Source organism: Ambystoma mexicanum, chromosome 1p (genome assembly GCF_040938575.1).
Source record: "Ambystoma mexicanum isolate Mex_15411 chromosome 1p, UKY_AmexF1_1, whole genome shotgun sequence".
NCBI lineage: Eukaryota > Metazoa > Chordata > Amphibia > Caudata > Ambystomatidae > Ambystoma > Ambystoma mexicanum.
This window is the reverse complement of record NC_090921.1, coordinates 1,002,832,875-1,002,848,886: the sequence shown is the minus strand read 5'-3', so window position 1 is coordinate 1,002,848,886 and position 16,012 is coordinate 1,002,832,875. Positions and strand designations below refer to the sequence as shown.

Sequence of the window (16,012 nt, the reverse complement as noted above, 5' to 3'; positions counted from 1 at the left end):
AAAATTCACCTGTTGCAGCGCTGAATTCGATTTCTTCAGTGACAGCACGCAGGACGACAGGACGGCCCACTGAAGAACCTTCTGAAGGAGAAGGAAGATCATCTCTTAGAGCTACAATATAATGCAGCTGTGATGGTTGCTATCCATATGGTTCTGGAACAGGGAAACGAGATTGGTGTCCAGCAGTCATAGTTCAGATAAGAGGCAGGCCCCAACAAAAATGGAGGGAGTTTTTTTGTTTTGTAATACTAGACCTTGGCCTTTTTGTGCTTTGTGACTAATCTGCACAGGGTTGAGCAAGGCTTCTCGGGGAACAGGTGTCCTTTGAGGATTTTAACGGAGTTGTGCCCAATAAGCTAAGGGAAGATAGCACAGATGAACAAGTTACTTACCCTGGTAACGTTGTTTCAATTGGATGTTTCTCCCACATATTCGTCATCTTTGATAATTGTCTTCCGGCTTCAGCTGCTTTGGAAAAATGTGTTCTCGACAGAGGGCACTGTGCGGTAGCGTTGATGAGTCGATATCCCTCGAAGGCCTCAGTCCAATGGTCAATGTCATCCACAGTATATGTAGCATGAGCAGCACCCATTGGCTTCAGTTCTTATTTTTCCATGTTAGATGAAGTACTAGTGCTAGTGCCTCCTTAGACTTCAGAAGACTCAGAGAGAGCGCAGAGTGTTAAACATGTAAATTCTATAGCGGGGTAGGTTGGAAGGGGCAATGAGGAATACGTGGGAGGAACATCCAATTGAAAGAATGTTACCAGGGTAAGTAACTTGTTCTTCAAATGAATTGTGCCCTCCCACGTATTCCTCATCTTTGGTAGCCTCCCAAAGCAGTAATGCTATTGGAGGTGGGAAAAAAATGTTTATCTGCCTTTAGCCGTCATCATGGACCGAGTGCAAGACAGATTTTCCTCTTGAGTAGAAGTGTCCAGGTAGTAATGTTTCACAAAGGTGTGTATGGTAGACCATGTGGCTGCAGCACAAATGTCTTTAATAGGTACTCATCTCTGAAGAGCGGAAGAAGTAGCCATGCCCTTGGTTGAGTGAGCTTTTAGACCATCTGGGAGATCTTTACTAGCCAGTCTATAGAATTCTTGGATAGCAAGAATAATCCATCTCATTAAAGTCTGTTTTGTTATTGCTAACCCCAATTTATGACCTATATATCCTATGAATAATAGGTCTTTCCTGGCGAATTCTTCACATTCGCGAGATATACAAACTGAGAGCCCTCCTAGGGTCCAGTCTATGTAACCTCTACTCCTCCTCTCTAGGATGTCAGAGACTATTCTTGGCAGAAACTAAGGTCTTACTTTAAGAATAACCTTATCCTTATGGAGGACCATACATGGAAGTTTACAAGAAAGTGCTTGCAATTCGCTGACCCTGCAGGCAGATGTGATTACGACTAGCAAAACAGTTTTTAGTGTTAAAAGTCTTAATGGACATGAATGCATCGGTTCGAAAGGAATGCATGTTAAGAATTTTAATATAAGATTTAAATCCCAAACAGGGAACTGAAAGGGAGTAGGAGGAAACACATAAGTGAGTCCTTTAAGAAACTGAATGATTAAAGGGATTTTAAATTATGAGGATTCCTCTGAAGAGTGCTTGACAATCGAAAGCACTGCCAGATAACCTTTTATTGTTGTGATCTGGAGCCCCAGATTTGGTAAGTGAAGTAGAAAAGATAACACTGTGTGTGTATCACACTGAAGTGGATCCACATTCTTATCCCTACACTAGCTGATGAACTTGTTCCAACAACAGTAGTATAAGGATTTTGTTGTTGGCTTTCTGGCCGAAAGCAAAATCTCCATTACGTCATCTGGGAAGTCCCAATCCTTGGACCTCAGCCTCTCAGAAACCATGCGTGAAGGCTGAGTGTTTTAACCTCTGGATAGAGAACCTGACACTCCTCTCGCGACAGAAGGTCCTCTCTTTGTGGAAGACATATCGGAGGGCAGATGTCCAGAAGGTCCGGGTACCACGTCCTCCTGGCCCACTCCTGGGCAATTAGGATAATGGATTTCCTGAACTTTCACAACCTCCTGATCACGTGGGGAGTGATGGGGATGAATGAAAAGTGGAAACTCCCAGTCCACCACAAATGCATCTCCTAGAGCTCCTCTTGGAGGAAATTCCCTGGAGCAGAATAGCTTGCACTTCTGGTTGACACTGGTTGCAAACAGATCCACTTGAAGGGTTCCCCAAAGGGCGAAGATCACTTGAAGGACTTCCTGAGCTCGTTCCCACTCATGGGAGTCTGTGCTCAGCCTGCTCAGAGCATCCGCCTCTGTGTTCTTCTCTCCAGCAAGGTGAACCGTTGATATGGAGATTCCTACTTCAATTGCCCAGTACCAGAGCTGCACTGCCTCACTGCACAGTGGTAGTGACCCTACACCGCCTGTCTTGTTGAGGTACTACATGGCCACTGTGTTGTCCATCATTATCAGGACATTCTTTCCCCATACAGAGGGTAGAAAGGCCTTCAGTGCTAGTCCGATTGCCCTCATCTCCAAAAGATTGATATGAGGTTTTGTCTACGATGGAGACAAACGACCGCTGATTGTCAGATCGTTGGTATGGGCTCCTCACCCAGTGAGTAAGGGGTCCGTCACTGTTATCTCCGGCCATGGTTGCCAAAAGGGTTCTCCCTTCAGAATGTTGACCTTGCAGGCCCACCACAGAAGGTCCTGTGCGACTCTGCTCGGGTCCTGAAGGAGGTCTGACATCCTACCTGAGAATTGGGACCATTGATTCCTGAGAGCCCATTGAAGAGATCTCATTCTCAGGCACGCCTCTGGCACCAGAATAATGCAGGCTGCCATGAGGCAGAGCAACCTAAAAAAAAAAGAAATCGAAGGCCGGAAGACTCTGGACACTCTGAAATTTGGTGACCATCTGAAGAATTTGTTGAGACTTCACCTCTGGTGGCAAGACGTTTCCCAGGGAGGCATCCAGGATTGCTCTGATAAATTGGAGTCATTGAGATGGTATTGTATTTGACTTCTTGTAATTGAGGGAGAAGGCCACTTTCTCTTTGTGGAGAAAGTGGCAAGTCACACTGAGATGTTCCAGGCTCTGTTCTGGAGAACGAGCCCTGAGCAACCAATCATCCAGATAGATGTAGACGTGAATCCCCCCCTCTCCTGAGATTCACTGCCACCACCGCCATCAGCTTGGTGAAGACCCTCAGGGCGGAGGTCAGCTCGAATAGCAGAAATTGAAAATGAACCGCCAACTGCAAACTTCAGGTACTTTCTGTGCTTGTGATGGATAGGCATATGAAAGTAAGCATCCTGAAGGTCCAATGAGAACATCCAGTCTTGAAGTTGGAAAGCCTGAAAGATCTGAGAAAGGGTAACCATCTTGAACCTGTCCTTCCTGAGGAACATGTTCAAGTTTTCTAAGTCCAAGATGGGTCTCAATCCTCCGTCCTTTTTGGGGATTAGAAAATACGTGGAGTACCAACCCTTGTTCCTCTATTGCAGGTACTGGTTCTATTGCACCTTTCTCTAGTAGAGTCAATCTTTCCTGTATAAGGAGCGGATCTGGACTTTTCAATTAGCTGTTCCCCGGTGGATGATCATGGGGCCTTTTTAGAAAACGAAGGTAGCAACCCAGGGCTACCATTTCCAGTGCCCAACCATCTGAACTAATGCCTCACCACTCTTTCAGATGCTGTTAGAGCCTGCCTCCCACTGGGGTCTTGTGGATTAAGGCCTGACAGAGGTTTTGAAGTGGCTGAGGGCAAAGCTGCCGCTGCTTGGGCTGATCTAGCACCTCTTCCCCGTCCACCATGAGGGAATCTTCTTGGCCCTCTATGACTGGCTTGTCCTCTCCCTCTTCCAATTGAGCAGTAGAAATGAAATACCTTACCACTCCAAGATGACGTACCGGATTAGAAATGTTGAGGCTGTTTAATAGTGGTGCTGAGAGATTAAGCCGCCACTTTTGAGGTTTGTAGTTTTTCCAGACTTTCATCAGCCTTGCTACCAATCAGTTTAGTCCCGTCAAAAGGCATATTGAGTAATCTAGATTGCATGTCCGGTGCAAAACCAGACTTCCTCAGATACGCACATCTGCGTAGCACGGTGCTAGTCGCCATGGATCTGCTAATACTATCTGCAGTATCCAGACCTGAATGGAAGCACTCACACATTGCCTCCTTACCATTCCTGATGATAGCCAGGAAGTTGTCTCCCTCTTCCCCTTCGGGGATGTGGTCAGCCACCATTGCTGCACAATCCCACAGGATGAACAAAAACTTAGATAAGGGACAAGTGGCATTTGCCGATTTCAAGGCCATGCTACTGGCATTAAATACTTTCCACGCCCAGGCGTCCAACTGTTTATCATCCCTGTCTGTAGGAATGGTAGGATAAGCAGATTGTTTTGTGGACGTGGCTGCTTGGATCACCAAACTTTCTGGAGTTGGTGGCTTGGTGAAGTATTCTGGGTCACTGCTTGACGGTCTATATTTCTTGGGAAAGATTTTATTAACCACAGAAATAGTATCTGGGGTTTCCCAATTGGTTGTCACCCTTTTTTGCAAAGCAATATGGAAGAGCAAAATGGGATCCCTCTGTGGACCTTGCTCTAATATCTCAGTCAGGTCATCCTGTTGAAAAGGAGGAGCAGGTGTACTCCATCCCAAATATTCTACTACCTTACTCATCAGTTGTCTATATGAGCTGTCAGCATGATCCGCAGCTCAGGAGATGTATCTACTCCACTGGCTGTGTGTAGTTTGTCATAGAGATCTTTAAGTCTTTAAGTCTAAATTCCTCTGATGTAAACTCATCTGGTGCATTTGGAGTGCCATATTGTGTTGATATATCAACCAAACAGTGTTGATCATTATCAGATGGGTCATGTTCTTCATAGATTGAAGAAAGAGATTCAAAGAAATCTTTTTGTGGCAGAGGTTTGTAAGATTTCTCTTGTGTTGTCTTCAATGGTTCTGAAAAAGTATTCGGAGTAGGCATTGAGGCCAATGGCGTCGTAGCCCTCGCTTTAGGTGTCGATGGCTTCGATATGTGTGACGAAGGTTCCGACATCGAGGCCGTTGATGGAACCGATTTAGTTTTCTTCTAAGATGTCTTCGACAAAACCCTGTCATGGTCCTCAATATCCTTTCACTCTTTCGAGGCTTTGAAGGCACTCGATGTTCATCAGGATTGCGTCCCGGACTAGAGGGTGCACAGGGTTTAGCCTTAGATTTTCCCTTGTCGTCTTTATGCAGAGTGACCGGGACATGGCCTTTCTTCTGATCTTTCGAAGTAGTATGGGCTTCTCTCTCATAGATTTTCCTCCCATTTATTTATTCATTTATTTATTTATTGTTTGCTTGTTAGGCGCTTATGCAGGAAATACATTCTGTGTCAAAGCACCCACAGCGCAGCACGGAGGGAGCACAGGATAGCAGTACAATTAAATACAAAAATACAGAGGGGGAAGGGACGATTGAATCTATTATGCCATGTGAGTATTCAGAATGTGCAAGTGCAGGGAGGAAGAGGGCAGTGGGGTAGGTGCTGTGGTGTCCATGCTCAAGGGTGAGCCGCAGATGAAGTGCAAGGTATGGTAAGTGGTATGTGGCCAGGCGCCGTGTTGTGTGGAAAAAGCAAATCTCCAGTGCAGAGGGTGTGTCGAGGCAAGTGCTGAAGGAGGACAGATGCTGCAGAGATTGGGTGTGAATGGTCAGAGGCCCAGGGGATGCATGAGGGCCCAAGGCACCAATCACAGCAACTGTGGGATTGATTAGCATAGGAAGGAAGAAGGGAAGGAGGAGGAAAAGAGGAGAGTCTCGAGGTGTTTACAGAAATTCAAAAGGTCCTGCTCAAGATGCAGTGGGAAGGATAGGCTGTTCCACAGGAGGGATCCAGCTAAGGAAAGTGAGCAGCCTCTTCTCTGTTTAGCAAAATGCTTTACACACAGAGAGTTGGTGCCAGAGGAGCGTAGAGGTCTAGAAGGAGAGTATTTGGTGAGAGAGAGTTGTAGATAGTGTGGTCCCCGGCCTCAGACAGCCTTGTGGATGATGCAGAGATATTTGGATTTGATCCATGCAACAACCAGGAGTTAGGGGAGGCTTTATAGGGCAGGAGAGATGCAGTCCCTGGGCATAAGGCCAAGGATAAGTCTTGCTGCCCTAGTCTGGATTAGCTGAAGGGGTCACAGAGTGGAAGAAGGTAGATTGAGGAGGGGGCTGTTGCAAATTTCAAGCCTAAAGAGAACCAGGACTAAGGAAACATTGAGCTTCTGGGGGTGGGACTTCTTGGCAATGTCCTGATTGTGAGGGAGGAAGGATAAAGAAGAGTCAAAGACGACTCCAAGGTTTCTGGCTTCAGAAGAAGGAACAGGGGGGGAGCCCAAGGTGGGAGGCCAGAGAGAAGGGAAGAAGGAGGGGTTCCCTTAGGAAGGATCTCAGTTTTGCTGTTATTGAGACAGAGATCATTGGAAGAGCACCAAGCCTGGGTGGCAGACAGGCAGTCAGGGTTGAAGGAATGTGCGAGCGAGTCAGCAGGAAGACTGAAAAAGAGTTCAGTGTCATCTGCATAACACTGGAAGTTGGGGGAGAAGGAGGAGATGAGGCATGCCAGCTGTGCAAGGTAGATGCTAAAGAGCCAGACAGAGAGGATAGATCCCTGAGGGACACCACAAGTGGCAAAGGAAGTAGGAGAGGAGAAGGTGCCCAGGATGACATGGGAATAGGGGTCAGTTAGGAAAGAGGTCAGCCATTCCAGTGCCCGTTCCGAGATACCAAGAGTATCGTGGAGCCTTTTTTTATGTGGATGGAATGGTTGAGGAGAGATAAAGTAGAATGAGGACAGCAGCATTTTGCTGGGGAGTCGGATTTAGTTGGGCATGCTATTCTCTCGTGTAAGGAGTCACTTGAGGAAGAAGGAGACCTGTGATGTCTTTTCTTCGACTACCTGGAAGAAGACGAAGAATGACGCAAACGACTTCTCGATCGAGATTTCTTTAATCTTTTTCGATGAGGAGAATTTCTTGACTCATCCGAAGTATGTTTTCTTTTCGGGACAGAAGGGAATTTTGGGATTCTACCCACCAGCAATTTACCTTTGCACTCTCTCAGAGCCTTGTCAGTCATCGACTGACAGGATTTGTACTTTGTACGATGCTATGTGCCGATGCACCAAAGACAAACGCGGTTGGGGTCAGTGATGGGCATCCTCAACCCACAATCCTGACATTTCTTAAAACTTGGCTTGGGCGTCGATGGAGTCGACGGTGAAGACATGACATTTTATTTAATGAACCGAAGTGCGCTGTAATTTTTACTTGCAGTGAAAGCTGCATCGGATAAACGTAACTGAAGCCAACGGGCGCTGCACGTGCTACATATACTGCGGATGACATCGATCATCGGACGCAGGCGTTCGAGGGACATCAAGTCATCGACGCTACCGCACAGTGCCCTCTCTCGAGAATATTTTTTGCCAAAGAAGCTGAAGCTGGAAGACAATTATCAAAGATGAGGAATACATGGGAGGACACAATCCATTAAAAATGTTAGTTCCTCATGGGTTCTTCAAAGGTTCAGCCTCGGAAGACACTGGTAGTGATTGTTATCAGACTGTTTTTGGCAAATTGCATCAGTAAAACGTCCCCACTGCTTTGGTTTGTTGCTCTACTCATGTTTTGTGATTCATCATAGGTTAAGACGAAATAGGGTGCTGACCCCCAGGTTAAATAGGCCCATGGAAGTTAAGGCCAACTCAGCTGCCTATCAGGAGGGTGCATCCTTTCAAACATTTGGTGGCCAACCAATCACTGGGGGGGCACCAAATTTGAGGTTTCCCATGAACATCCTCCATGGCTTTCTTAGGGTAAAGCAAACTGAATCACACTATCACAAATCTTGATACATCCGCCACAGAGCTATCTCTGCGAGAAGGTTTCACTTAAGAGAAGTGCGAGTTGGGACAAGGGTCTTTCAAAGTGCTTATCACATGTTGCCTCGGATTTAAGACTCATTCTGAAAAAAGGCTCAGTAAAGCCAATAATGGATAAAGCAAATGTACAGGCCTTGACAGCAGACAGACATGTGCCTCACACATGTCTGCTGAACCTGGCCATTTACTGGCTCTATCTAGGGCCTGATGACCTAACAGATGCCCAATTTTCTGTAAATCTTCTGGTTTGCTTGTATTATAACCACCCCTGGATGATAAGTCAACATCACTGAAAGTTAAACAAGTGGAAGGTGAACCTCATCTCATTACAGGTCAACTAGGAAGGTAATGAGATCCCTCTTTTTCATAAGCATGGGTAGAACACTCCAACAATGTTGTCCACTTTCAAACAGTTTAGATAATCCAATACACTACTTAGTAGGCTGGCTACTGAGCACTGTGGTTGTGTTTCTGGACATTGCAGACCTGGGTGGGGTGGGAGCTTATAGCTACAAGTCTCTTGTTTCCTTCCATAGGTAAATTGGGTCTTCTAATCATTGCTCCTTGTTGTTAAAAAAGCCACAGAGAGCCACAACAAAGAATATCTCTACAGCATGTCTCAAGAGCTTCCAATGAGCGGAAAGAGCTGTCCAAAATAAGGCACAGCCTGTTTGACCCCATGTTTCCAAAAAATCAGAACCGAGGGTACAGGTGTGAACTGTGAGAAAAATAAAGCTAATGTCATCACAACATACAGGAGCCAAAGACTACAATGACACTCGGGCTGTCTCCTGGTGGACCTACCTCTCCCCAACTCAAAATCTGTCAGACACTTTACTGCAAGTGTACTGTTAAAGGTCCATATTAAACATTGTAAAATCTTCTCAGGGCCGCCTCTACCAACTCCTGCTCAATGCCATTCTGGGGGCTGCAGCACCAGACACTCTGGCTACATCAGTTACATCCTGATCTCATTTCATTGGCTCCACTACAGAGCCCTCAGAGCCTGCATTGTCCAAATGGCCGGCATCTTCTGTAAAATCATTTCCTACTAGCAATCCATGCATCTGACAGAAAGAAGCACATATCCAATAGATCAAATGCACCAGAAAGAGCAAATTTGCCGCAGAGAGACTCTCAAAATCAAGAAAAGAAAGATTTTAGCTAAACCATTCTGAAGCAATGTGCCACGTTTGGGATTACGGCTCTTCATCCTGTCCATCACCCTGGTTGCTTATCTTGCAGACTCACCTTCTCAAATAACACCAGGACAACAGTAAACACACGCACACACTTACCCTTAACCTACCCACCCCCATTCAAAGGCTCTGTTCTGAAACTGAGTAGAGTATACTCCGGAGGTTCGATTGCACCATTGTTATGAAATCACTGTAAAGACAAGAATCAAAGAGCCTTCAATATCATCTTGAGTCAAGCCGAGCATGGTTTCCTAGGTTATATCCCATGCCCATTTTGCCCATGATGCATGCACATATTGAAAACTCTTTCATGCATTGGACAGAGCCTCCATTTGAAGTGTTTCCCGTTCTGAGAACAGCAAACCTGGAGGTAGCGGACTCTTCCAAGATTAGAGTGCTTTCAAACTTCCTTTCCATGGTAAAGGTAGCTGACAAGTACACATGTACAGCTGCGTAGCAAAAAATTGAACATCAATATTCCAAAATATTTTGAATACACAATCAAAACTTCAAACCAAACTTACCACTTTTAATATTAAGGAGGTGAACCACCATAGAACAAGATCTATGGGAGTCTGAATACTGTGTCTACGGAAGGCCTCCTAGGCTCCAAAATTGTCATAGTGTTGGTGCTGGTAGAAAAGGTGATCAACCCCGATCACAGAGGGCATCTAGTGCTAACAAACACCAAAGCAAGGCTTCGCAAAAAGGTTTGGTTTCCAGATATCAAGGCCAAAGATGAGGACACTATTGGCCAATGTGTGTGGTGTCATGCTACTGGCACACAAAACTGCCAACAACCCATTACCACGACACAGAGAAGCTGTCAAACCATGGCAACTAGACAACATGGATTTTGGACCATGTAGATGGACGGGTACTAGATGAATGAAACAAATACCCAGAGTTGAATTGGTATCTTCCGCAGTGATGGTTGCAGTAATCTCAGTCTTTGAAAACATCTCTACAGGACATAAGCTTCCGGAATCGGTCAAAACTGTTAATGGCCCACTTGTTCAAGGGACAAAAAAGCAATCATGCCAGGATGGCCTAGGGTAAGTGTTAATGTGAGTGTTGCATGAGCACAGTGAATAAAACCTTCTGCATCACGCAAGTACAAAATGAGGGTACGAAAAGGGCGTTATACTAATTGGTGAGAAAATATAGTGCAACAGAACATTCCTCAAGAGGAGTAACTCCAGCAGAAGCATGGATGGTAAGACACATGTGCACCCGCACACCTGGTCCCCTGCCTACACAAGCACCTTCCATTAAAGATTGACAGGTGAATCGCAAAATAATTAGTGCTAAGTCAAATGAAAGTAAGAGTACACCATGTTAGCAGATCAGCAACAGGCTGAGAGGGTCCTTCTGAAAAACAGGCACCTACCAACAAACTCGGGTTCCCTTTTGAGCCACATCCATGGATAGTGACAGAAATAAAAGGACGCATGATCATGGCAATAAAGGGGTCTCTCTGGACAACTATAAAACACAGATTTTCTAGACAATACTGTCAGCTGAAGACAATGACCCCACACCATTCCCCGATCCTATTCTAGATGATTGCAACAGTGAACCGGGCGCAAGAGAACAGGCTCTTGGGGAACAAGAAAATTACATGGATAGTAATTTACCAGAAAGGGCAAGGAGGGAGACAAAGTTCATTAGAGTGAGAAACTATGTAAATTACCAGACAGACCCTGATACCCAGGAAGAGCAGAAAGAAACAGACCTCACTGATACCAAGATTTCATAATGTGTGACTTAATAAATGGTGGAGCAAATGTCTGTTGAGTTAGGACAGTTTGATGGCTGTTCACTACAATATATGGAAATATTGTGTCTTTCTGGCTGATATTTCTGGAGGTTTTTTGCTTAATCCTAACTTAAAACATATCCAGAAATGAATGAACCGATGCGACGGTTAGCCCAATGAATAATCCCTTAACATGTTTCAAGTGGTGCAGGCAAATGGTGGCATGCCTATTGGGTCATGCATCCGAAGCTGATGTTTTCAGCATACCACTAACAAGTCCTACCGATGAGAGAGCAACATGGGGCAGGACTCTAATTCTCTGCCATGATGGATTCATATTAGCCTTTTCAATGAGGGTTGCCAGTGCATCTTTTCTTTGGGCGACTTAAAACAGAGCCTTTTGGCCAACATGAATTAACAAAACGAGTTTGCCAAAGAGCACACAGCTTGCCTTAGACCCAGCTAATTGAGCTAGTACTGGGTCTAGAACTGATTGTGTTCATGACTTACACAATCTTAATATTTGTAAGACTTCACTTTTTGTAACCGGTAGAAAACTAAATAATGGGACTGGGTTTAGTTGCACTCCCCCAGAGATAGTGAAACGGGTGTTAGGTGGGCTGTATACCGTTCATCCACTACCTTGGTGTCATGTCCTGACTGACTGTTACAAAGTTTCTGTGTTTATGTCAATGATGATTTGGTACAATCTGGAGTAGTATGACAAGGTATTGACAGTATAAATGTCCTACGTATTCCCAAGTATGTTGTTGATCTGTTGGGAAAACAATTAATTTGACTTGAAAAATGGCAGTATTTCTCTGACATTCATTTCTTTACAAAAATCCATTTTAAAATACTGAAATAAAAGAAAAGGCAGTTTGATGGATTTTAAGGGCAGCTGCACGCACAGTTTTTTCAATTTCATTAATGAGGTAAACCCAGAGTGTTCCTTTCCCCAAATCACAAATCCTCTGAGAACCCTCCACCTTTTCTGATCTGGAAATTAGGTCCTCAGCCAAAAGGAAACACAAGTTGAACACAGCTGTAGTGTTCCCGTTCCAAGCAGGCACAGCCCCAGGACATGCACAAGGAAAATGAGGAGGGAGCCAAACTGTATTTCGGTTAGTTTCTAGTTTATCAACTGCTAAACTGTATTTATCTTGTAATACATTCTAATTTTTTAAACTGCCTCATGTTTGTTTTTTTAAAGTGACAGACCTTTAGACACAAGACACCTCAAGGGCATGTATTTTAGATGTGCTACTAATGCTGGAAAGGTGCGCTTCTAAGCAGTTGAAAGGAGAGGGAAAGTGGTATAACAGGTGAGCATAGTCAAAGTGGTGGAGTGTGCAAAGCACTAGACGCGTGCTGCGGAGGAGAGTGCAGTGGAAGAACTTTTCAGAGGTTCCTACCTTTCCGGGCTTTCTTCTGCAGCTTAAGGGTGTCCGAGGTTTTCTTCTTGATCTCGCTTCGAGCACGCTTGTATTCTTAGAGAATAAAAGAAGACATAATGAATAGGAGTTATACGCCTAGCGTGAGGTGTGGTTATCGTAACCTCCCTTATTGCTGCTTGTGACCAATCCAAAGTCCCGAGTCCAAGACTATCCTCAAAGCACAGAGGCTTGAAGCTGGCGCAATGCCGAAGACACAATACAGCTGTGGATACAAAGAGCGTTCTGTGGCTGCCAAAGTGTCCACCTCTGAATTAATGAAGGTGGCAAAGGTGTCTACATCCCACGAGGCCCTCACCCTTAACGTGGCCACCTGATCCTAGACTTTGGATTACATCAAAGCGTCCAAGCACAAGGCTCTGAAACGTATTATGGCATACTTGTAAGTGTGGTGGATGCTTAAATGGCGACCGTTGAAACCAATGAATAGGTATATCATATGTTTGGAAAGAGTCATTATTTTTCAAACTATTTTCCAAAGAGTGCCAGCCACTCCTGTGGGAATACTGTATATTACATAAGTACAGCTATCATATTATAAACAATGTTGGCATCACACTCAATGTTTTGCCACAAAACGTTCAATTTACACTTTTTGTTTTTAAGAATGAATGAAAAGCATAAAGAGACCTGTGAAATTTCACCAACGACTTTCCACCCAAGGTCCTCCAAAGTACAGCATGAAGCAAGCTTAGGTGGTCCACATCATGCTTCAAGCTGTTAAATTCACTTTCAGGCTAAGGCAGTGAAGACTTCTCTATCATGGCATAGAATTAGACTCCAGCACGGGAGCTTTGGACATGACCTGCTAGAAAAGGCTCCTTGTGTGGCTATCCAAAAAGGTCTTAACGCTATACCTCAATGTAATAAGATCTCTCACGATGCCCCATCCATGACTGCTGTCCAACCCCAGGGCTGTTTACATGCTATGTGACCACTCAATTGCCACAATGCAATGCTATGGAAAGGTAAAAAGAGTGATACGGTGGTTAACGGGTCCTTTGTGGCAATAAGGTTTTATTTCCCACAGTGAAGACGTATGGCAGGCAAGGAAGAGGGCAATATTAGAGGTAGCCAGAGGGACCTTTCTTTGCAAATACAACAGATGACAGGTGGAGCAGGGCGTTGTTAGGTTTTATCTCGCAGTGCTCCACCTGCCGCAGTCTTTATTAACAGGCACACTCTTTCTAGGTTCTGCTATGTTGGTATGACAACCTCCCAAACATCAGCATAGGTAGATGGTGGGAAAAAGTGGTAGACACCACTCTGCACCATTCTGCCCCTGGCACCCCACACAGTACTATAAGTACATTAAAACCACCAGAGGCAGTTCGTCTCACCGACAGTGCTGCAAACAAACCCAGAAAGTGTGAATAAGTGGTGCTCATACCCAGATGCAGTCTTCCCATGTCCCTCAATGCGTTTCCTCTGTAGAAAGATTTTGTTGGAACATCTAAGGTTTTTTGGGCCGGAAGGGAAGGCACCCTTGGTGCTGATCGAAATGGAGGGATGCATCAACTCTCCTTCGGTTAAATGTTAACTCCTGTGTTTCTCTGCTAATAGTTTCATAGCTAATAAGTTAACGAATGGTGGTCTTGAGCAAACGGTTCTCTTGCAGGAATGAGAGGTGGCCATTTTGGATAGGAAAACGCATGATCTAAAATCGCTTTTAATATGAACTCCGCATTCTCTTTGGCATTATTACCTTTTGCGTGGTCCTTATCGAGGGTGGTAGCCGTTTTTTTCCAGTCCTCTATCCTCTCCTGCAGTGGGTTAATCAGACTTTCCATCAAGGCACTAAAAATGAAGAGGCCATCAATAGGTCAAGTGAATAAGAATGGGCAAAACACTAGATGCTCAACAGGGAGCGTGCAAGAAAAGGATGGGAAGCAAAAATGAAAAGACACAAAAAAGGCCGAAGATAGGTAGAGGCACTGCGATGAACCTGGGAGGATAATCTAGGAATGAGCAAACAGAAGAGTGGCAAAAGGAGAAGTGAACAAATATAGAGATGGAGGAAATGAGTTGGGTCCCCAAAACGAAAATTGAATAAGGGAAGAGAAAAGTAGGAAAATGATAGTGAAAGAGCAACAAAAAAAGGAAGAAAGTGATATTACAATGAAGAACAAAATAAAAAAAGGCATGGGCACATGGACTAAAACTATGATGTCTCAGGTACTTGGGACAGAGGGTTGGTTGACAATCATGCGGCCTCAGGGTGGTGTCCCAGAGTTGGCGCCGATTCTGATGCAAGGAGCTGTAGCGTGGAGCCAGAGGCTGGGCATCAAGTTGCCTCAAAGAGAGAGGTCTGACGGATACTACATTTCTGGATTAAATTACTGACAACTTGTCTCCAATACAAGTACTTAGGACCGTCCAACATTACTAGCCACGTCCCATCACAGCACACACCCTGTGAAACCAACTTTACTGTGGCAAGATAACAGATCAAAAAGCAACCCAAACCGTGACTACACATTCAACCAGAGAAATTTGAGTAATGAGGCTGAGCCTTGGTATCCAAAAACACCACTCACAGAATAACACTGTCAGCAAGAGAAAGAGTGCAGCACATTAAACAATGTACATCCATAAGCATCCTTCCCCGCATGTCCCACAACTTACTTTGTAAAATGCCGTAGCTTTGTCTCAATGCTGCGGTGGCGCATACACATCCTCGTCAGCGCAGAGCCGATATCCCGCGTGGCCCCTAGAAAATAAATCAGGATCTCTGGTCAGAGGAAGAGTGGAAGGCATCCCTTCTGAAAGAGGTAGAGGCTAGAGCATGCCCTAACAATGGGCAGAAATTAGCAATACCAAAACACCACAGGTGGACTACTTGGCACAATATCCTTAAGAGCAGGGGTCTTCAGCCTTTGCCAGTCCAAATGGGTTGGACTACAACGTCCATCAGCCCTAGTCAGCATAGTGAACGGTATGGAGTCATGGAAATAGTCCAAAATATCGAAAGAGCAGCAGGTTGTAGACTCTGGCTCTAGTGAAAGCCAAGGACCCATTAAGTTCAGTCCTGAAATGTTACACTTTCTATGGCCACTCAGAGACCGACTACAGAAATTCAGCTGGTTCCATGAAATGTTAGTGTGAAGAGAAAACAGGCAACTTTTCCAAGAACATATTGGCATCAATGTGTGGGAATGCAAACGTCTTACTCTATACAGACCAAAATAATACTAACATTTTCATATAATGCATGCAGGAGTTCTCCCACTTCTAAGCGATGCAATAACAGGTGTAATTATTACCCACTTTAATTATACTCAATATATTGACCCTGGAAGGAAAGAGGGCTGAGTTGGACCTGCCATTGGATGTGCCCCTGGACCATACATACAAATATATGGACTCCAGCCTATGGGCCTCATTACGAGTTTGGCGCTAGCCATGCCAGTATTTGTGGCATGGCTGCCGCCAAACCGGGTTCCCTGAATGGGGAATTACTGGGCTATTCCGAGTACAGAGGGCCCGGTAATTCCTCCCTCAGGGAACCCGGGCCCGGACCTTCCCCATTCCCATTTGAGCCCCTATGGCGCTCAATGGGAATGGGAGAGGGAGCTAACAACGGGCCGATTACGACCGGCACGCTGTTAGCTCCCTCTTCCCCTTGTGGGACACGGTAACGACGCCTGGTTTTACCAGGCGTCCTTACCGG

At 45.1% G+C, this 16,012-nt stretch overlaps 1 protein-coding gene across 8 annotated transcripts in view; it reads right to left on the bottom strand.

Moving 5' to 3' along the window:
• MTSS2 (MTSS I-BAR domain containing 2) overlaps positions 1 to 16,012 on the bottom strand; it is a 443,751-nt gene that overhangs the window by 83,767 nt on the left and 343,972 nt on the right. For all 8 annotated transcript variants that reach the window (XM_069654833.1, XM_069654885.1, XM_069654842.1 and 5 more), the window contains exons 4-6: positions 14,968 to 15,052; positions 14,048 to 14,139; positions 12,304 to 12,378 (exon numbers count right to left, since the gene is read on the bottom strand). In XM_069654833.1, coding sequence (XP_069510934.1) covers positions 12,304 to 12,378; positions 14,048 to 14,139; positions 14,968 to 15,052 — 252 coding nt within the window. The remainder of the gene's footprint in view (positions 1 to 12,303; positions 12,379 to 14,047; positions 14,140 to 14,967; positions 15,053 to 16,012) is intronic.